The following is a 21,149-nucleotide window of genomic DNA, read 5'->3' on the forward strand; positions in this document are numbered from 1 at the left end:
TCCGGACGCGCAGGCTCAGCGGCCACGGCTCACGGGCCCAGCCGCTCCGCGGCACGTGGGATCTTCCCGGACCGGGGCACGAACCCGCGTCCCCTGCATCGGCAGGCGGACTCTCAACCACTGTGCCGCCAGGGAAGCCCTTATAACCCTTATTTCTCATGCATTTCCTAGTCACCTTCTCATATCTTGCCTGCCACCCACAAGTCCCCAACCCCTTTTCTTTTACTTGGTCTCTCCTCCACACTCTATCACCCTTTGTTAAAATGGCACATCACCCTCCAGGTCTGTAACTACTTCTGGGGGGTTTTCACTTGTTTTCATGTGCATACAAAATAAACCTTTTCTTAATCTTTTTATTTTATTTTATTTTTTTTGTCCATTTAATTTGCAGGTATCAGGGACAAAACTTAACAGGATAGAGGAATGTTTTTCTGGGTTTTCTTTCCATTTTTTTTTCCCCCTCTCCTACACCTAAGGAGTTTTAAAATTCACCTTGCTCCTGTGGAAGGTGAAATAGTGCATCCCTTCCAAAATAAAGATATGCCCAAGTGCTAACCCTCAGAACCTGGGAATGGGACTTTATTTGGAAATAGGGTCGTTGCAGATGTGATGAAGTGAAGGGTCTGAGACGAGGTCCTCCTGGATGAGGGTGGCCCTACATCCAATGACAGGGTCCTTCTAAGACACAGAAGAGGAGAGACACAGACACAGAGGAGAAGCCCCGTGAAGACACAGGCAGAGATGGAAGGGAGGCGGCCCCAAGCCCAGGGACGCCTGGAGCCCCCAGAAGCTGGAAGCGGTGGGAAGGACCCTCCCCAGGAGCCTCTGGAGGGAGCTTGGCCCTGGGACACCTTGATCTCAGACGTCTGGTCCCCAGGACTGGAGGAGGATGAATGTGTGATGTTTTGAACCCCGCAGTTTGTGGCAGCTGCGTGGAACTGGCGTAACTCTGATCCCATGGTCCTATAAAATCTATGCCTGGGTGTCCACTGCCTGGCAGTCTCCTGGGGACGGGGGTGCTCATCCCCTCTCTCTCATGCCTCCCAACTCCTCCTCAGCCCCCCTTTAAGCATTTAGCACATGAATGAAATAACAACCATAAAGTTTGAAAAAGGAAGTGTAGGTTTTGTTGTCAGCCCTGCAGAGGGAACAGATTAAGAACACAACTTCCTGATGAGATTAGAGAGCGATTAGGCTGGAAAATCCCGTAGTGGGGGCCACTGATCTCTGGGGCTGATTTCAAGAGAAGCCACCCTTGGAGGCCCTTGGCTCTACTCTCTCTGACCAAAAGAGAAAAGAACATGCTGCTGCTTTCAAATGCAAAAAGGCTCACAGGCATTTAAAAAGGCCACTGGGATAAAAGCGGGTTTTTAAATGGTGCATAGGGGAGATATTAGCACAGCACAAAGCAAGCCTGTTTTTCATGCCCAAGGAGATGGCGCTTACCTGGAAGTTACCTTGGTGAGACTCAAAGAGCCCAGAGAAGGTGAATCTGGGATCTGGCACACTGGGCATGAGAGCCTTCTTAACCCTGAAATGGACATGGAGAGTCTGGTCAGCCAGGCTGGCGCCCCTGAGCAGGGCTGTGGACGTCCAGGTGGACAGACACCCCCCCTCCCCCCCGCCGCCCCGCCATGAGGGGCCCAGGATGACTGCAGATTTTTACCCCAGAGGCTACACACCTGGGCGGAACTGCATCCCCAATTTCAAAACATGTGCCCCACTCCTACCCCCCCAGGTACCCTGCTCCCAGCATCCATGTGAAGCCCTCACCAGGAATGTGATATTAGGGGCATGGAGCCCACCTCTGCAAAAGAGCAATTCTTATTACCTAGGAATCACTGTTTCTGTTGACATTATGGCCTGAATTGTGTCCCCACGTCCCCAAATTCATAGCTTGAAACCCTAACCTCTCAATCTGACCGTATCTGGCGGTTGTACTTCTTAGGAGGTAATTAAGGTGAAATGAGGTCATAGACATGGGGTATGAAGGTGATCAGGATACACCACCCCAAAATATGCCACTTGGGGATATTGTGTATTTGGAGGTGAAGGCACTTGAGAGACAGCAGAGACAGGAGAAGCTCTCTGCCCTCCCCCATCCACCTAAAAGCAGAGCACAAACTTCCCTCTTTACAAAAAAAAAAAAAAAAAAAAAAAATTCCATTTGTAAAGGTCCCCCCCTCTCTTTTACCAGGAAACGGACGATGAGTCACATCACTGAGATGGCACCAAGGTACTTCCACATAGACAACCTTTATCTGCCTGTAGTTTCCCCCACACATTTCTTAGTCACCTTCCCACAATTTACCCACATCCAAACTCCCTTTTCGTTTGTCTTCCTTTTCCACTTCTCCACAAATTATTACCTTTTGTTAAAATGGTATAGAAGCCCCCAAATTAACTGCCTTGTTAGGTGTTCACTTCCTTTCTACGAATCTCCATGTGCTTAAAAATATTGCATCAGTAAAGAAACATGCATTTTCTTATGTTATTCTGTCTTTGGTCAGTTTAATTTGCAGGCCCCCAGGAACAGAACCCAAGAGGTTCTCATCTAATAAGATGCTAACCCTATGTGACTGGTGTCCTTAAAAGAAGAGGAGATTAGTACACAGATGCACACAGAGGGACGACCACGTGAGGACACAGGGAGGAGAGGGCCGTCTACACACCCAGGAGAGAAGACTCAGGAGGGACCAGCCCTGCCCACACCTGGACCTCAGATTCAAGCCTCCAGGACTGGGAGAAATAAAAGTCTGTTGTTTGAGCCCCCCCACCCCAGTCTGGGATGCTTTGTTATGGCAGTCCCAGGAAAATAATACAGTTGATTTCACCACTCGTCGTGAACAGGGACTTCCTTGAAGACAGGACAAGTGTTAGTTTTTTCCAAGAAGTGTACTCCTCAGATTCCCTCAGGGGTGATTTCAGTTTTGTATTAAAAACATCAGACATGTCACCTGCCAACACGCTTATCTGATTGCTTCATCTGCTCCCTTGCAGAGAGCCATATTGCAGGCATCTGTTTGAGCTGGTCAAAGAGAGAAGAGCAGACTGAAGAAAAAATGGGGCTATTTGCAAGAATTAAGGGAAGCTGCTCCATGCTGTATTCAACCATGATGGGACGTCCTTGAAATTGTCTAACTTAGCCTAGCTCAGACCCAGCCTGAGTGGTCCAGAATGGCGGTCCATGTTTCTCTATGCATCACTCCAGTCGTTGCTATGGAAACCTCATCCTAAGAAACAAAGATGGCACCCACGGCCCTGGGCATCCGTGCCTTCAAACATCATCAAGAAGTACAAGGCCCGGGCGCAAGTACGTTTAAAGAAAGATGGAAATAGCGGTTGTTAAATTCCTGTATGGAAGGTTAATGGGGAGAAATATTTAATATCATATTTTTGAAATGCTTTCTATGGTCTCAAAGAATATTGTTTTGCTGTATCTGTAAATGGATTTACAAACCAGACAAGCTCTCTTCTTGTCCAGTTCTTCTCACGTCACTCACCAAATTGTCTCATTTAATAAATCTCAATAAAAATTAAAAGGTGTTTAAGTACCTGTCATTGTAACATGACAGGAGGACACAGCTCAGTGGCACATGTGTTTGAAGCAAGGTAACGCTCTCATAGGAATGAGAATTCTTATATCCTACTGTCTCCAAGAGAATATTTGTCAATGAATTCTGCAGATATCTCTGCACCTTTGGCATTACTTCCCTCTCAATTTTCTTGTCATATACCACTGGCAAAGTGTGTATTACAGAGAAAGTGATATTCAGCTAAATAATCATATCAGACAATTCTTTTTTTTCCCCCCCAGTTCATGGACATATTGGAACCAAAGCCCATGTGTCTGAGGATTCTGGCAGGGTCATCCTTACCTTGGTAGTTTCCATAAAGGCAGAAGGAGAAGGGAGGCTATCAGGAAGGTGACCATGCCAGCAATTAAAATAAAATTTGGGAAAAGGCTGTTTTCCCTGCACAAATCTAAAGCAAAACAGAATGAGGGCTGTAAGTTATCAAGATAATTTCAACATAATACTAGATCACACTCCAAACCCTGCCACCCCCATTTTTTTTTCCCTTTATAAATGTCAGGGTCAGCAAATCTTGATTTTAGTGTGAAATATCCTGGAAAGAGAGACGGTGACACTGGACAGGCAAACGTCAGGAAGGAGGGAGTGTAGATTTAACTCACTGCCAGGGGTATTGGAGGATATCAGGACTTGCTTTGGTCTATCCATATCTATCATCTATCTATCATCTATCTATCTATGTATCATCTGTCTATCTATCTATCATCTATCTACCTATCTGTCTATCATCTATCTATCATCTATCTATTTAACTACCTACCTATCTACTTATCTATCTACGATATTTATCTCTCTACTTACCTATCCATCTATCTAGCTAACTATCTATCTATCACCTATCATCCATGTCTATCCATCTAGCTATATCTGTCATCTATCATCTATTTATATCTGTCATCTATCTATCATCATCTATCTTCTATCAATCTATCCATCTATCACCTATTTATCTATAGATCTCTCTGTGCATCTATATCTATATCCATGGAACCACATTCATAAATGACACATTATTCTTGCTATGTTCATCGAAATAAAAATGAAAATTAGTCCAATAATGATGGAAGCCAGAAGAGGAATTGCTTCCACCGTAACCTCTGGAGCAGGACTTGGGGTCATCCGTGTTTTCAGGTGCCCCATTCCACCCTCCCCCCAACGTAGGGTGCCAGACCATGTTGTGCAGAGATGCTGCATGACATTACCTGTTACCTTGCCCCTCTGCTGGTATATCACCTCTGACCAGTCACTTGGGTATGTGTCAGAGCCGTAGCTGGACTCCAGCGTTTTCACTCTGGCCCGAAAGAAATAACACTTCTCAGCATCCAAACTGTCGAGAGTGACATTGCAGGTTTTTGCCTCCTTGGACTAGAGGGAAAAACAGACACGATGACCCATGATTAACCCAGACTTTTTCATCTTCTACCAGGGAGTCACACAAGATTCCTCCTTGCAGAATTTCCCTCTCTTGTTTCACTTCCTCTCTCTGCCCAGATCTTTATCCTCCAAACAACAGCAAAAACAAATGTGGCAGCACCTCTACACCTCCCTCCAAAAAGGAAAAAAATATCGTTATGACATACACGATGACAGACGCTTTGGAAGAATTACTAAGTTCTTTCTTTTTAAAAAAAGTAATTTTGTGGGGGGGCTTCCCTGGTGGCGCCATGGTTGAGAGTCCGCCTGCCGGTGCAGGGGAACCGGGTTCGTGCCCCGGTACGGGAAGATCCCACATGCCGCGGAGCGGCTGGGCCCGTGAGCCATGGCCGCTGAGCCTGCACGTCCGGAGCCTGTGCTCTGCAACGGGAGAGGCCACAACAGTGAGAGGCCCGCGTACTGCATAAATAAATAAATAAATAAATAAATAAATAAAAGTAATTAAAAAAAATTGAAGTGTAGTTGCCGTACAGTATTATATGTTACAGGTGTACAATATAATGGTTCACAATTTTTAAGGGTAATACTTCATTTACAGTTATTATAAAATATTGGCTATATTCCCCAAGTACCTTTTTTTATGAATATAAAAGTAATGCATGGCCCGCGCACCGCAACAAAGAGTAGCCTCTGCTTGCTGCAACTAGAGAAAGCCCGCACGCGGCAACAAAGACCCAACACAGCCCCAAAAATAATTAATTAATTAATTAAAAAAGAAAAAAAAGTAATGCATGCTTACATTTGAGACTTTAGAAAACACACACAACCCCCCCCCCACACACACACAAAGGCAAAATAAGACACTTAAAACCCGTCTTTATTCTAGCTCCAAAATACAATCACCATTAACAAATTGATATCATTTCTCTCCTTCCGGGGGTATGGTATTCATTGAACACAATATTTAATGTACGCATTGCTTCTTATCACTAAATATTCTTTAAGATACCTTTTGATGGCTCTCAAATATTTTATTATAAATGTACCATAGTTTGTTTGACTATTCTCCTGCTGTATGCCACATAGGTGGTCCCTAAGTCCATGTATTTATTTTAGATAATGCTTTGATAGACGTCTTTGTGCATATAGCCTCATCCACATTTTGAATTATTCCCTGAGGACTGACTTCTGCAAAGGGAATTAATTGATCAGAGCAAAGACCATGAAGGAGGTCTTAAAGTTTCCTGATGTTCTTTTTTTTTTTTTTTCGGTACGCGGGCCTCTCACTGTTGCGGTCTCTCCTGTTGCGGAGCACAGGCTCCGGACATGCAGGCTCAGTGGCCGTGGCTCACGGGCCCAGCCGCTCCGCGGCATGTGGGATCCTCCCGGACCGGGGCACGAACCTGTGTCCCCCGCATCAGCAGGCGGACTCTCAACCACTGCGCCACCAGGGAAGCCCCTCCCTCTCTTTTTTAAAAAAAGTTAATTTATTTATATTATTTATTTTTGGCTGTGTTGGGTCTTTGTTGCTGCGCACGGGCTTTCTCTAGTTGCAGTGAGCGGGGGCTACTCTTTGTTGTGGTGCACAGGTTCTCATTGCGGTGGCTTCTCTTGTCGCAGAGCACGGGCTCTAGGCATGCAGGCTTCAGTAGTTGCAGCACGTGGGCTCAGTAGTTGTGGCTCCCGGGCTTAGTTGCTCTACGGCATGTGGGATCTTCCCTGACCAGGGCTCGATCCCGTGTCCCTTGCATTGGCAGGCAGATTCTTAACCACTGCACCACCAGGGAAGCCCAGTATCCCTCTATTTTAATGTGTATTTCTTTGATGAGCAGTGATTCTTTTCTACTGATTCCAGCCATTTGTCCGTCTTTTCCCTTTTTGGATGAGTGCCCCCTGCTTCTGTCATATACACCGGGCTCCACAATCACGTGACCAAGTCCTTAAAATAAACCTCAATATCTTCGTCTCTGTGTCTCTCCATCTTTCTCCATCGTTCGCATCTTGGGGATACTTACACACACCTGGCCTAAGAAGACGTCTCTGCCCTCACCTGCCACTCGGTGTCAAAGGTGGTCTTGTGCTGGATTTCATACACGAGGCCTTTGTACCACAGGTCAGAGCAGGTCACTGTCACTGCTCCCTGATGCCACTGGAAGCTCAGATCACTCAGGGATCTGGGTTTCACTAAGAAGGAGACATATCACAATGACTAGCACCTCTACAAAGATAAACATATTCCACATCTCTAAAATTACAGTGGTAACCGGGCTTGGATTCACTTTCCTCTGACTGTTCCAATCCTTCCTCTAATACCTTATGACATGTGGGGTTTCCTTGTCTTTAGTACATTGACAATAGAACTTTTAGCCAGCTCTCCAAGGACCCTTAGGTGTCTCGTGGAAAGAGCTCTCTGAAATTGCTTGAAAAACCTTTCTGTATCTGTTATGGGGTGAATTGTGTCCCACCAGAAAAAGACACTTGGAAGTTCTGGACCCTATAGCACCTGAGAATCTTTGGAAAGAGGGTCATCACAGGTGTCATTGTTGAAGATAAGATGAGGTCGTCCTGGAGTAGCGTGAACCCTAATCCAATGTGGGGTGTCCTTAGGAGACGAGACAGACACAGAGGAGAAGCCACATGAAGACGGATGCAGAGACGGGAGGGAGGGAGCCACAAGCCCAGGGAGGCCCAGGATGACAAGCAGCTCCCAGGAATTGAGGGAGAGGCTTGGAGCAGATTCTCCCTCAGAACTTCCACAAGGAGCCAACCCTACCCACATCTCGACTTTGGAACTTCTGGTGTCCAGAACTGGGAGACAATGTTTATTTTAAGCTACCCAATTTCTGGTAATTTTTCATGGCAGCCCGAGGAGACTTACACAATGTCTATGAGGGACTGTTTTCAGTAGGGGGTCCATAGCTCTCATGGGATTCTGAGATGGACCTGTGACATCCCGTCCCTCAAAAAATGGGGGGGGCACAAAAGAAACACTGCCGCGCAGAAATCCAGACCAAAGCATGAATCTTTGGAGTGAGGGTTTCACTACCTTTGTACGATGTATCCTAACCCAAAATGGACAGTCAACCCTCAAGGTACTAAAGCACGTACGGTAACTACTGATCCATAGACTCTTGCTGAGAAGAGGGTGTGTTCCATTCCTGAGGGAAAAATGTAGAACTTCATCTTTTTCTACTTCCAAGAGGCACCCGGCAGTGTAACCTTGTTGAAGGGTATACTTGGAGCATGGTCTGTATGCCTCACTGCTGCTTAACCTGTGGTTTAAAAAGATAAAAATTCAGCTATGTAGCATCTTAAAAATAACATCTTAAGGGCCGTTGCTTTGCTCCATGACTCTGTCACTGACTCAGATTGGGTACCACGTCACTCGTGTCAATGACCCCCCTCTCTTTACAACTACAGCAAGACCTGTCGAAACAGAAAAGTACCCCTCTCTCAAATGTTTACACCCCTTGAATGGATCTTGTAGGGCTTGAATTGTGGCCCTCCCAATGGCATGCCTACGTATGAGTACTAACCCCGCAACCTGGGAACAGGACCTCATTAGGAAACAGGGTCTCTGCAGATGTGATGCAGTGAGGGGTCTGAGATGAGGTCCTCCTGGAGGAGGGCGGCCCTACATCCAATGACAGGGTCCTTCTAAGAGACAGAAGAGGACAGACACAGACACAGAGGAGAAGCCCCGGGAAGACAGAGGCAGAGACGGGAGGGAGGCGGCCACAAGCCCAGGGACGCCTGGAGCCCCCAGAAGCTGGAAGAGGCGGGAAGGACCCTCCCCTGGAGCCTCAGGAGGGAGCGCGGCCCTGGGACACCTTGACCTCAGACGTCTGGTCTCCAGGACTGAGAAATAATCATTTTCTGTGGTCTTAAGCTGCCCAGTTTTGGGTACTTTGTTGCGGCCACCCTAGGAAAGTAATTGACCTGCAGAGTAACCCAGCCCTTGACTCAAGGAGGCATTTTTTTTTTTTTATATTGGAGTAGAGGTGATTAACAATGTTGTGATAGTTTCAGGTGCACAGCAAAGTGAGTCAGCCATACATATACATGTATCCAGTATCCCCTTCCATCCAGGCTGCCACATAACATTGAGCAGAGTTCCCTGTACTATACAGTAGGTCCTTGTTGGTTATCCTTTTTTTAAAATAATAAAATGTATTTATTTATTTTTGGCTGCATTGGGTCTTTGTTGCTGCGCGCAGGCTTTTCTCTAGTTGCTGTGAGCGAGGGCTCCTCTTCGTTGCAGCGCGCAGGCTGCTCATTGCGGTGTCTTCTCTTGTTGCGGAGCACGGGCTCTAGGTGCGCGGGCTTCAGTAGTTGCGGTTCACGAGCTCAGTAATTGTGGCTCACGGACTCTAGAGCGCAGGCTCAGTAGTTGTGGCGCACGGGCTTAGCTGCTCTGCGGCATGTGGGATCTTCCCGGACCAGGGCTCGAACCCGTGTCCCCTGCATTTGCAGGCGGATTCTTAACCACTGCGCCACCAGGGAAGTCCCTGGTTATCCTTTTTAAATGTAGCAGTGTGTACATGTCAATCCCAAACTCCCTAACTATCCCTTCCAGGAGACACTTTTAATAGGGATGTCCCAAGATTGGGTATATCTTTGAGGCTTCCCTGCGATATTAAGAAGAAGCCTATAGGACCCACCGTGAGACCAGCTTATACTCCATCCTTAAGATCTCAAACCCAAGCAGTGACGAGACCAAGAATTATCTCCTTTATAATTAAAGAAACGGATGCATGACTTCCCTCGTGGTTAAGAATCTGCCTGCCAATGCAGGGGACACAGGTTTGAGCCCTGGTCCGGGAAGATCCCACATGCTGCAGAGCAACTAAGCCCATGCGCCACAACTACTGAGCCTGTGCTCTAGAGCCCGTGAGCCACAACTACTGAGCCCGTGAGCCACAACTACTGATCCTGCGCCCAGGAGCCACGACTACTGAGCCTGCGCACCTAGAGCCTGTGCTCCACAACAAGAGAAGCCACTGCAATGAGAAGCCCACGCACCGCAACAAAGAGTAGCCTCCGCTCGCCACAACTAGAGAAAGCCCGCACGCAGCAACAAAGGCCCAACGCGGCCAAAAATAAATAAATAAATTAATTTTAAAAAAGAAAAAAGATATAATCAAATATCTATTTTTAAAAAATAATAATCTAGGTGGTTTCGAGCATGAGTCAGTCATCACTCCGTTAGAAGGTCTGGAAGCTGTGGCTGCAGCTGTGGTGAGGCCTGAGAGCTAAAGAGGGCACACACATTCACACTTGCACATTCTGATTCTTCACACGTTCACTTCCTGGGCCTCCCAGTTGTTGACATCTTAGAAGAGGAAATATTTTAGCCATAGGCATGGTTTTCCCTTCCTCAGGGCACTTACTTTTGGAGGAATGTCAAATTAGTCCCAGAGTATTCACTTGCATTCCATGTAACCGTCACAGTTTCGAAATTAAAGTTGATGATTTGAAGCTTCAATGCTTCTTCTGGGTAAAAAAAGACAAATAGAGTAGACTTTGAGACAATGCTGGAAAGAGTTTGAAATTTGTAAAATGATGTCAGCACTCATGTTATAAGAATGATACAGTGCTTTTAAAAAAACATTTGATGATATATTTTATTTAACCCTAGATATCCAGAATATTATCATTTCAACATGATATCTATATCTATCTATCTATCCATGTATCTGTCTACCTCTATTATCTGTCTATCTGTCTCTATTATCTATCTATATATCTATCATCTTCATCATCTAGCTATTATTTATCTACTATCTATTTATGTATCTATCAATCATCTATCTACCTATCATCTATCTTATCATCATCTATCTGTTATCTATGTCATCTATCTGTAATTATCAACAAGATATTTTATATTCTTACTAGGTGTCCAGAGTCTGTTATGTGTTTCATACTTATAATACAAGAATGATAGAGTGCTTTAAAGGGACAGAGGAAACCAAGATTCTCACAAACAAACCGGTCATGACTTATGTCAGTAAGAACTGCAGGATCTATGAAGGTCGGTGAGAAAACTCAATCACTTTGAGAGACAGCAGTCAGTGCAAGATTACAGCTGACTTTCTTCTCTCGTTGGCAAGAGGTAATGATCATCGGTTAGTGTGAAGAGTAAACAGTGAGTGCCGCTGTGTGTCCAGCGGCACCATGTTTTGTGGGCACACAGAGAAGAACTGGACACTGTCCCCCATCCACCAAAGTCACTGTCTTACTCAGAACACCACACATGATGAGTCGAGGAAAAGCTCAAGGTCAAGTGAGTCCTTCAATGTTCGCTTGAGACGTTACTTAGGCTCCACACCTGTCAGAATGGCCATCCTCAAAAAGACCACAAATAATAAATGTTGGCAAGGGTGTGGAGAAAAGGGAACCCTCATACACTGTTGGTGGGGATGCAAACTGGTGCAGCCACTGTGGAAAATACTACAGCAGTTTCTCTAAAAGATAAAAATAGAGGTGCCATAGAATCCAGCAATTCCACTCCTGGGCATTTATCGCAAAAAACTGAAAACTCTAATTTGAAAAGATACATGCACCCCAATGTTCACAGCAGCACTATTTGCAATAGGCAAGACATGGAAGGAACCTAAGTGTCCATCGACAGATGAATGGACAAAGAAGATGTGGTACACGTATACAATGGAATACTACTCAGCCATAAAGAAGAATGAAATAATGCCATTTGCAGCAACATGGATGGACCTAGAGATGATCATACTAAGTGAAGTAAGTCAGAGAAAGACAAATATCACATGATATCACTTAAATGTGGAATCTAAAATATGACACAAACTAGTGAATGTAACAAAACAGAAGCAGACTCACAGATACAGAAAACAAACTAGTGGTTACAAGTGGGGAGAGGGAAGGGGGGAGGGGCAAGATAGAGGCAGAGGATTAAGAGGTACAGACTATTACATATAAAGTAAATAAGCTGCAAGGATATATGGTATAACACAGGGGATATAGCCAATATTTCACAATAACTATAAATGAAGTATAATCTTTAAAAAATTGTGAATCCCTATGTTGTATACCTGAAACGTATATAATATTATAAATCAACTACATCTCAATTTTAAAACTCATAATATATATTTTTTATAAATTTATTTATTTATTTGTTGGCTGCGTTGGGTCTCCGTTGCTGTGTGCGGGCTTTCTCTAGTTGTGGCGAGCGGGGGCTACTCTTCACTGCAGTGCACAGGCTTCTCATTGTGGTGACTTCTCTTGTTGTGGAGCATGGGCTCTAGGCACGTGGGCTCAGTAGTTGTGGCACGTGGGCTCAGTAGTTGTGGCTCGGGGGCTCTAGAGCGCAGGCTCAGTAGTTGCAGCACACGGGCTTAGTTGCTCCGGGGCATGTGGGATCTTCCCAGACCAGGGCTCCAACCCGTGTCCCCTGCATTGGCAGGCGGATTCTTAACCACTGCGCCACCAGGGCAGTCCCAAAACTCATAATATATTTTTAAAAAAGAAACCGTAAGTTTTTTCTTCATCCCTTTGAAATATATGTAGAGACTTTTAGAAGTTAGTGAGCTTTTGCCAGATTTGGGACCTAGGCATATCTTTCTCGAAGGAGCCAACTCTTTGAAGAGCAAACATAAACGGTGTGGTGCCCCATTTCTGTGAGGGGCTAAGAGTCTGGCTCCAAGTCGTAAAAGCAGCTTTGGTCGTAAAGACAGAAGTTAATTTTTCCTTTGGATAAAAGCCACCGATCTGACCCAGGCAGTCCCTCCATCTGGAAGGTGAGTTTAGGAAGAATTATAGTTACAAATGGTGCTGGGACGTCCTCCCGTTTGAGAACGTGGGTGCAGTGGCCGGTGTCCACCTTGCTCTAGAAAAGGGTTTGTGTCTTGCCAATCTCCTTCTCAAAAGGCATGTGCATTAGAGCGCAGTCTTGTTCAATGCTTATTCAGTCAGGAAATCGTGTCTCTCTTATCTCTACCTTTGCGGAGAAGAATTCTGGGTTGGAGAGAGATGCCAGTTTTGACTCTATTTCTCCAGTACCATCAGAAACACCTCCACCTCTCCAGAAATTACCCGCCAACCTGGGCCATCGGAGGTTAACGATCCTGGTGGCACCATTGCCCCTGAGAGATACCATCTCATTCCTGTGATTTCACTGTTCCCACCTGAATGTCGGCTCCTGAATGGAAAGAACTCAGGGCCACCAGGACCCATTGTTGCTTAGAAAGTATGTGCTGATTTTATGGGATATTATGAACTTATTCGGAAATTTTAAGAGATGAAGGTGTAAACGGCAAAGTGTACCAGGACAGCCCTGGTGACAAAGGTTGTCTGTACCGAGGCAGAGGCGGGAGTGGGGGGGTGTCTTTGGGTGTCGATTTCCAACCTCCCTCAAACCCTCCCTGAAAACCCTCTGAAGATCATCGTGGGACCACACAGGACACAGCAAAGCCAGAGCAGATCCCATAAAGAGGTGCTCAAGTGTTCTGGGGCATCTGCAAGAAATGACCACAGACTGAGGGGTAAGACAGCAGGAATTTATCCTCTCTCAATCCTGGAGACCAGACGTCTGAGGTCAAGGTGTCCCAGGGCCGCGGTCCCTCCACAGGCTCCAGGGGAGGGTCCTTCCCGCCTCTCCCAGCTTCTGGGGGCTCCAGGCGCCCCTGGGCTCGTGGCCGCCTCCCTCCCGTCTCTGCCTCCGTCTTCCCGGGGCTTCTCCTCTGTGTCTGGGTCTCTCCTCTTCTGTCTCTCAGAAGGACCCTGTCATTGGATGGAGGGCCGCCCTCATCCAGGAGGACCTCCTCTCAGACCCTTCGCTGCATCACCTCTGCAGAGACCCTGTTTCCACATAAGGTCCCATTTTGAGGTTCCAGGGGTCAGGGCTTGAAAATATCTTTTGGGGGGACACAACTCAGTCTTCAACAGGAGGATACCCGGCACACAAAGGTATTTGGACAAGCATCCTAGGCAGGTCTGCACCTGGGACCGCTCTACCTCCTCTTTGCTGTGAAAAGGCAGCTGATGTCAGCAGCATCGTTGGGTGTGCTCTGAGTCCCTCCGTGTGCACGGAGATACACTTGCCCCCGGGGGTCCCCGTAAGGTGCATCTGATACCAGCGACACGGCAGAAAAGGTGAAATCCAGCATGGCCACGTCTCCCCGGAGCAGTGACAGCCCAAAGGAAGCAGACACACCTCACATGCAAGTGGCCACCTCCCTGTTCCCCACCCACAGGCTGCTCCCACGTCCCCGAAAAGAGCACCGTCCTCACTACCTCGTCTCCCAGACCACACACAAGGAGTGTGAAATAAAATTCATGCCTTACGGCAAGGCAAGAAAAACGTAAACGTAAAAAATTTTCTCTGCCCTTTGGCCTCGTCTCTCCCCTCACTGTGCATTGCGTATCCGCACGAGGCACCGACCAGACCTCCCCCGTCAGCGGAAATACCTGCTCAACCATGAACAGCAACATTCGCCTGGCACCCGCGAGACAGTCCCTTAAAGGTAACATTCCCTGTTGACCTCGTAAGGGGCCAGGATGATGCTTAGATCTGGAGGGCTTAAACTGTCACCAATACGTCATTTGATGTACAGCCCTGTGTCTCAAAACACTTTGGGCGGGGCTTCCCTGGTGGCGCGGTGGTTGCGCGTCCGCCTGCCGATGCGGGGGACGCGGGTTCGCGCCCCGGTCCGGGAGGATCCCACGTGCCGCGGAGCGGCTGGGCCCGTGAGCCGTGGCCGCTGAGCCTGCGCGTCCGGAGCCTGTGCTCCGCGACGGGAGAGGAGGCCACAGCGGTGAGAGGCCCGCGTACCGCAAAAAAAAAAAAAAAAAGAAAAAAAAGGTTCAGTTAAAAAACTTTGGGCGGAACAATTCTCAGAGCTTCCTGAGATGCTCTTCCCACGTTATCCTCCTCAAATTTGGCTTGAATAAAATTTTCCAGTTCTTTCTCAGATCGCCCGATTAATTTTTCATGGACAGCGTCTTCCCCCTTAAGAACACTTTTTAGGGCCACCAGGAGCTGTCAGGTCACTTTCGTCCACCGCCTGCCTCCAGGCTTCCCGCCCAAACCCAAGCCTGAATCCCTGCTGCGTTTGGGGTAAACACGTGGGCTCGGGCGGCAGACGTCTCCCGAGTTATTCCGGGGCGTGTATAGTGGGTACAGTGTGCCCGCCATTATCCTTCTCTTCCACTCCAAGCTCTCCCTTCTCTTCATCTGCCTCCATCCCCGACTTACCTGGTCTCCCCGATTGTGCCCGACCCCCCCCCAGCTCCCTATCTGCCCCCCGATGTGATAAACACGATTCCAGCCCACACGGCTGCCGGTCAGTGAAACAGCCTGAGGATTGTCTGAAGACTGAGGGTGTCTCGTTCCGTGTAGCTGGCGAGGACAGGCTCCCCCCGACTCCCGAGCCTTTAATGAGCGCCCCCGTCGGATCACTCCCACTCACCGCCCCTCACGCTTCTTTTGACACCGGTTCACAAGGGTTCGCGAGGGTTAGGCGTGTTCGGGGCAGGTGCGCATTTATCACTAGCCCCATCGGAAACACACAATAGCCTCAGATGGAAATACGATCTGAAAGCCCAATGAAGTCGTGAAGTCTGAATCTGTTGGTTCAAAATGGATCGACGGGGTGGAAATGGCCCCGGAGGGACCTCCCTGCGCAGCTCCGGGACCTCGGGTGGGATGGGGGGAGGCTTTCCTGAGGCTGCGCCGTGCCCAGTGGGACCGCAGGTGTTCGCACACCTGTGATGACCTCGGGTAAAAGAAAAGCAGGCAAGCCACAAAGGCCTGGCGTCAAGCAAGCTCTGCAATTTCCAGGAAGTTCCTACAGAGGTTCCGAGTGAGCCCGGCTTCACAGAGGGATGGGGTGGGACCCTCTGTCCGTGCACGCCCCTAACCCCTACTTCAGCCCACGGATGTGCTTCAAGTGGGTCCGAATCCAGGACTGGCCTCCAGGGCGCCTTCTTCACTCCAACTCCACGGGCGCAGTGGTGGCAGGTATAGGGGGGCTGTCGGGGGGAAGCTGTGGGTCTCAAGGAATCCGTGGCCGTGGGCAGCTCCAGTCACAGCCAAATCTCTCCTCCCTCAACCTTCTGTCGCTGGTAGACGGCGTCCTGGATTCGGCCGCGTGAAAACAGAGCACCGGGCATCGCACAGAGCTGGGGAATTATGTGGGTGCCAGCCCTGGGGACACCCCACATCCAGGCTCTCTCACCCTCCTCACCGTGTCCGCTTGATACCCAGTTTGCAACCCCAGGGCTGCAGCAAAGAAGGCCCCTAGGGACCCTGCCAAACCAGGTAGGCAAGAGGCCGGCTCGGACGTGGACCGGTCAAGCATGGGGTGATGCCTGGGGACAGTTCAGAGGCTAAATGTCACGAACGTGCCATCACCAGCTCCCATCCGGGCCCGCCTTGAGCTGGAAAGCAAATCGAAGCTGTCTAGTGCAAGACGGGACCAGATTCCTCCCGTCCGCCCCCTCCTCTTGCTGCCTTTTGACAAAGCTTGTAAGGTGATCACGCAGCCTGGAAACAGTTCTCTGGAAAAGCCCCGGGAACCAGGCTCTGAGGACAGAGAGCAAGGTGACGTTGATAATCATATTCTAAGAAGGCACGGCCAGCCGTGGGGTTCAAGGATGACCCCGCGGACCGACGGGTGACTGGGGAAGCCCTTGTCTTTCTCGGGGGCACTGTGGCCGCATGATCTCACCACGGGAAGGTAAATATTAATTTAAACAAAAGGCTTGGGCTTCCCTGGTGGCACAGTGGCTGGGAGTCCACCTGGATCACTCCCACTCACCGCCCCTCACGCTTCTTTTGACACCGGTTCACAAGGGTTCGCGAGGGTTAGGCGTGTTCGGGGCAGGTGCGCATTTATCACTAGCCCCATCGGAAACACACAATAGCCTCAGATGGAAATACGATCTGAAAGCCCAATGAAGTCGTGAAGTCTGAATCTGTTGGTTCAAAATGGATCGACGGGGTGGAAATGGCCCCGGAGGGACCTCCCTGCGCAGCTCCGGGACCTCGGGTGGGATGGGGGGAGGCTTTCCTGAGGCTGCGCCGTGCCCAGTGGGACCGCAGGTGTTCGCACACCTGTGATGACCTCGGGTAAAAGAAAAGCAGGCAAGCCACAAAGGCCTGGCGTCAAGCAAGCTCTGCAATTTCCAGGAAGTTCCTACAGAGGTTCCGAGTGAGCCCGGCTTCACAGAGGGATGGGGTGGGACCCTCTGTCCGTGCACGCCCCTAACCCCTACTTCAGCCCACGGATGTGCTTCAAGTGGGTCCGAATCCAGGACTGGCCTCCAGGGCGCCTTCTTCACTCCAACTCCACGGGCGCAGTGGTGGCAGGTATAGGGGGGCTGTCGGGGGGAAGCTGTGGGTCTCAAGGAATCCGTGGCCGTGGGCAGCTCCAGTCACAGCCAAATCTCTCCTCCCTCAACCTTCTGTCGCTGGTAGACGGCGTCCTGGATTCGGCCGCGTGAAAACAGAGCACCGGGCATCGCACAGAGCTGGGGAATTATGTGGGTGCCAGCCCTGGGGACACCCCACATCCAGGCTCTCTCACCCTCCTCACCGTGTCCGCTTGATACCCAGTTTGCAACCCCAGGGCTGCAGCAAAGAAGGCCCCTAGGGACCCTGCCAAACCAGGTAGGCAAGAGGCCGGCTCGGACGTGGACCGGTCAAGCATGGGGTGATGCCTGGGGACAGTTCAGAGGCTAAATGTCACGAACGTGCCATCACCAGCTCCCATCCGGGCCCGCCTTGAGCTGGAAAGCAAATCGAAGCTGTCTAGTGCAAGACGGGACCAGATTCCTCCCGTCCGCCCCCTCCTCTTGCTGCCTTTTGACAAAGCTTGTAAGGTGATCACGCAGCCTGGAAACAGTTCTCTGGAAAAGCCCCGGGAATCAGGCTCTGAGGACAGAGAGCAAGGTGACGTTGATAATCATATTCTAAGAAGGCACGGCCAGCCGTGGGGTTCAAGGATGACCCCGCGGACCGACGGGTGACTGGGGAAGCCCTTGTCTTTCTCGGGGGCACTGTGGCCGCATGATCTCACCACGGGAAGGTAAATATTAATTTAAACAAAAGGCTTGGGCTTCCCTGGTGGCACAGTGGCTGGGAGTCCACCTGCCGATGCAGGGGACGCGGGTTCGTGCCCCGGTCCGGGAAGATCCCACGTGCCGCGGAGCGGCTGGGCCCGTGAGCCGTGGCCGCTGAGCCTGCGCGTCCGGAGCCTGTGCTCCGCAACGGGAGAAGCCACAACAGCGAGAGGCCCGCGCGCCGCAAAAAAAAAATAAAAATAAAAATAAACATAAACAAAAGGCTTTCACCTCTTTGGAGGCAGACAGAACACCAAAGCAGCCCAGGTTCTCAGTTCTGCAGACAAGGGCTCTTCTATTGATTTTTTTCCATTCAAACCTAATCCTGAACTCAGTCAAGAGTGGGTCCTTTGCAACAGGCAAATGGAGCTTTGCCCCAGACTCAGAAACCTGTGTAAGCCCTTGTCACTTTCACAAAGAAAACAGTGCAGTTGCAAAAGACACCATAAAAAGAAAAGAGCAGAGACGTTCAAAGAAAGGGCATTTCAGACAGACAAACGGCTACATTTGCCAGCGTTGACTTACCCAGCTCCGTTTCTCCTGAAGCCATCAAATGTCCCAGCAGGAAGAGAGCTGAGGCTGCCCAGGGCAGAAATTTACGCCTCATGCTTGAAGGAGGAGAAGGCAGTGAGCAGGTCAGCGCCTCCGAGGTCAGCGCCTCAGTTCATCATACAGAGGTCACCCCGTCTTTAAAATGTGGAAAAGAAACTAGGGAAATGACTACAGGAAACAGTCATGCTTTATTTTAAAAGATGACTCCTGTCAAAAAAAAAAAAAAAAAAAGTGCTGGATCATTTTTGCAGCCCCGCCGAGCACTTCTGCAGCCCCGCCGGATACATCTCACTTGAAACATTATCAGATATGATCTACACCCAGGATTCTCACCCTCTGGTGGGTCGTGAGAATCCTGTGTTTGGAGGTCGAGGTCCAAGCGCGGTCCTGCAGCCCTCATCTTGCAGAGGTTTCCTGGCTGCTCACCCAGAAGCAGGGAGACTTGGTCCCCCTCCCAATGGCCTCAAGCCAAGCAGGGGACAGCATGGTATCCATAAAGGACACAGTCTGGGGACTTGCAGAATCCCAAGGAGAATCGTTTCCTAGATGTTACCAGGGAGATTTGTAGGTGGGCTTTTTCCCACAGAAGGAAGCCTGGGTTTATCCTCAGGGCCAGTTGATGGCCCCCCACGTCTGCCTCCACATGTGGCCCCGGGAGTGGGTGACGCTAACGAAACATAACACCCACCGTGATAACTGTGCTTGTAAAATCATGCCAAAGCCCTTTCACAGATGCCCACTGACAGAACCTGTAGGCAGCAGGCAATGGGCAAAGTACACACGAATTGCCCCGTTTGTAGAGTTAAAAACTCAGTTTCCCAGAAGCAGACAGTGGCCGATTGACTTCCAGTTGCGTATTGCAGGGCAGGCCGAGACTCGGGTCTTCCTGGCCCCAGATCAGGGGTGCTTCCACCGTGGGCATCCTTCTGGAGGTCAGAGGTCCAACACTGCTGTCCCTGGGCTGAAATATCCAGGTGTGAGCAGGGCTGGCTCCTTCCGGAGGCTCCAGGGGAGAATCTGTCTTTTCTTGCCTTTCCAGCTTCTAGAGGCACCCACATTCCTCAGCTCATGTCCCCACGTGACGCCAACCTCTGCTTCTCTGACTCTGAACCTTCTGTTTCCTTCTTGCAAGTAAGCGCCCTTGTGGCCACCTGGATAACTCAGGACACTCTTTCCGTTTCCAGATTCTTTTTTTCGGCCATGCCGCGGCGGCTTGCGGGAGCTTAGTTCCCTGACCAGGGATTGAATCCAGGCCCCCTGCACTGAAAGCACGGAGTCTTAACCACTGGACCACCGGGGAAGTCCCCATTTCCAGATTCTTAATCACACCTGCAAAAGGTCTTTTGTCCTGTAAGGTGACATATTTGCAGTTGCCAGGGATTAGGACGTGGACATCTTTGGGGACATTAGTCTGTCTACTACCCAGGGATTATGACGTGGACACCTTAGTGTGATAGACGATAGATTGAGAGACACAGACATGCACATACACTCATGTACGTTGATGACAGATTGATGATAGATAAGTAGATAGATGATAGTGAGAGAGATGGTAGGTAGATAGATAGATAGACAGATAGATAGATAGATAGATGATAGATAATTGATAGTAAGTCTCTCATGCTCGGTCAGGGCTTCTCAGCCTCTGCACTGCTGGCATCTGGGGCTGGAGGGCTCTCTGACGTGGGGCGGCCTGGGCCCTGTGGGCTGCGGAGCAGCTTCCCTGGTCTCCACCCGCCAGGTGCCAGGAGCTCCCCTCCCCCCATCCCCCCGCCCCCAGCCAGGACAGCCAAAGGGCTCCAGGCACCCCCAAGCTTCCCTTTGTGGGGGGGACCCTTATCCCTTCATCTCCCCCTCTGCTCCCTCCTTCCCGCCATCCAGGGCAGCTAGAGCTTCTAGCTCTTTTCCAGAGCAGACCTTGCCCTGCAGGAACTGTTCATTTCAGAAATTTTACCCAAAAAAGGAAATAGGCAGAGCACACGGGGAGAAAAGGCCTGGGAGGCCACTCTGAGATGGGAGAAGAAAGCCAAGCCTCACCGTGGCGCTTCTGCAGCAGGGATGGGGATCCTGTGAGATTAGGATTTCAAGGGAACAGAGACGGGTGGTCCCCGAAGATGGGTTCTCACAGCTCCCCGGGTCAATGACGTGAAAGAGCGTTTGTCCTTTGGGAGGACCAGAGAGGCACACAGAGAGGTTCGCAATCCGGGTGCTCTCTCGCACTTCCTGGAAAACCGTGACAGGCTGTCCCCCCATGTTCTGACGGTTCCGAGACGCTGGACCGCTCCGAGAAGGGTGACCCGGTGGGAAAAGCATGATGGCCGGGGTTGTGCTACCTCGGTCAACTGCGCGGGAAGGTCTTACGTTCCCTCGTCCTGCCCTTCACGGGCGCATAAACCTGGGCGGTGGGAGAAAATGGGCAGGCGAGCCCTCCCCTCCCTTCTGGATCCCAGGATGGAAACAAGCTGCACGTGAAAACCGGAGGCCATGGTCATCTCTCGTGGAGATGACACATCAACCCGCGTGCCGCCTCTT

At 49.7% G+C, this 21,149-nt stretch overlaps 1 protein-coding gene across 1 annotated transcript in view; it reads right to left on the reverse strand.

Moving 5' to 3' along the window:
* Positions 1 to 18,672, reverse strand: part of CRLF2 (cytokine receptor like factor 2) — a 19,901-nt gene extending 1,229 nt beyond the window's left edge. Inside the window, exons 1-7 of the mRNA XM_024115451.1 lie at positions 18,591 to 18,672; positions 10,358 to 10,460; positions 8,076 to 8,239; positions 7,018 to 7,151; positions 4,796 to 4,958; positions 3,879 to 3,984; positions 1,447 to 1,531 (exon numbers count right to left, since the gene is read on the reverse strand). Coding sequence (XP_023971219.1) covers positions 1,447 to 1,531; positions 3,879 to 3,984; positions 4,796 to 4,958; positions 7,018 to 7,151; positions 8,076 to 8,239; positions 10,358 to 10,460; positions 18,591 to 18,672 — 837 coding nt within the window. The remainder of the gene's footprint in view (positions 1 to 1,446; positions 1,532 to 3,878; positions 3,985 to 4,795; positions 4,959 to 7,017; positions 7,152 to 8,075; positions 8,240 to 10,357; positions 10,461 to 18,590) is intronic.
* Between the last annotated feature and the right edge of the window lie 2,477 nt (positions 18,673 to 21,149).

This window comes from Physeter macrocephalus, chromosome 7, assembly GCF_002837175.3.
Source record: "Physeter macrocephalus isolate SW-GA chromosome 7, ASM283717v5, whole genome shotgun sequence".
In the NCBI taxonomy this organism is placed as follows: domain Eukaryota; kingdom Metazoa; phylum Chordata; class Mammalia; order Artiodactyla; family Physeteridae; genus Physeter; species Physeter macrocephalus.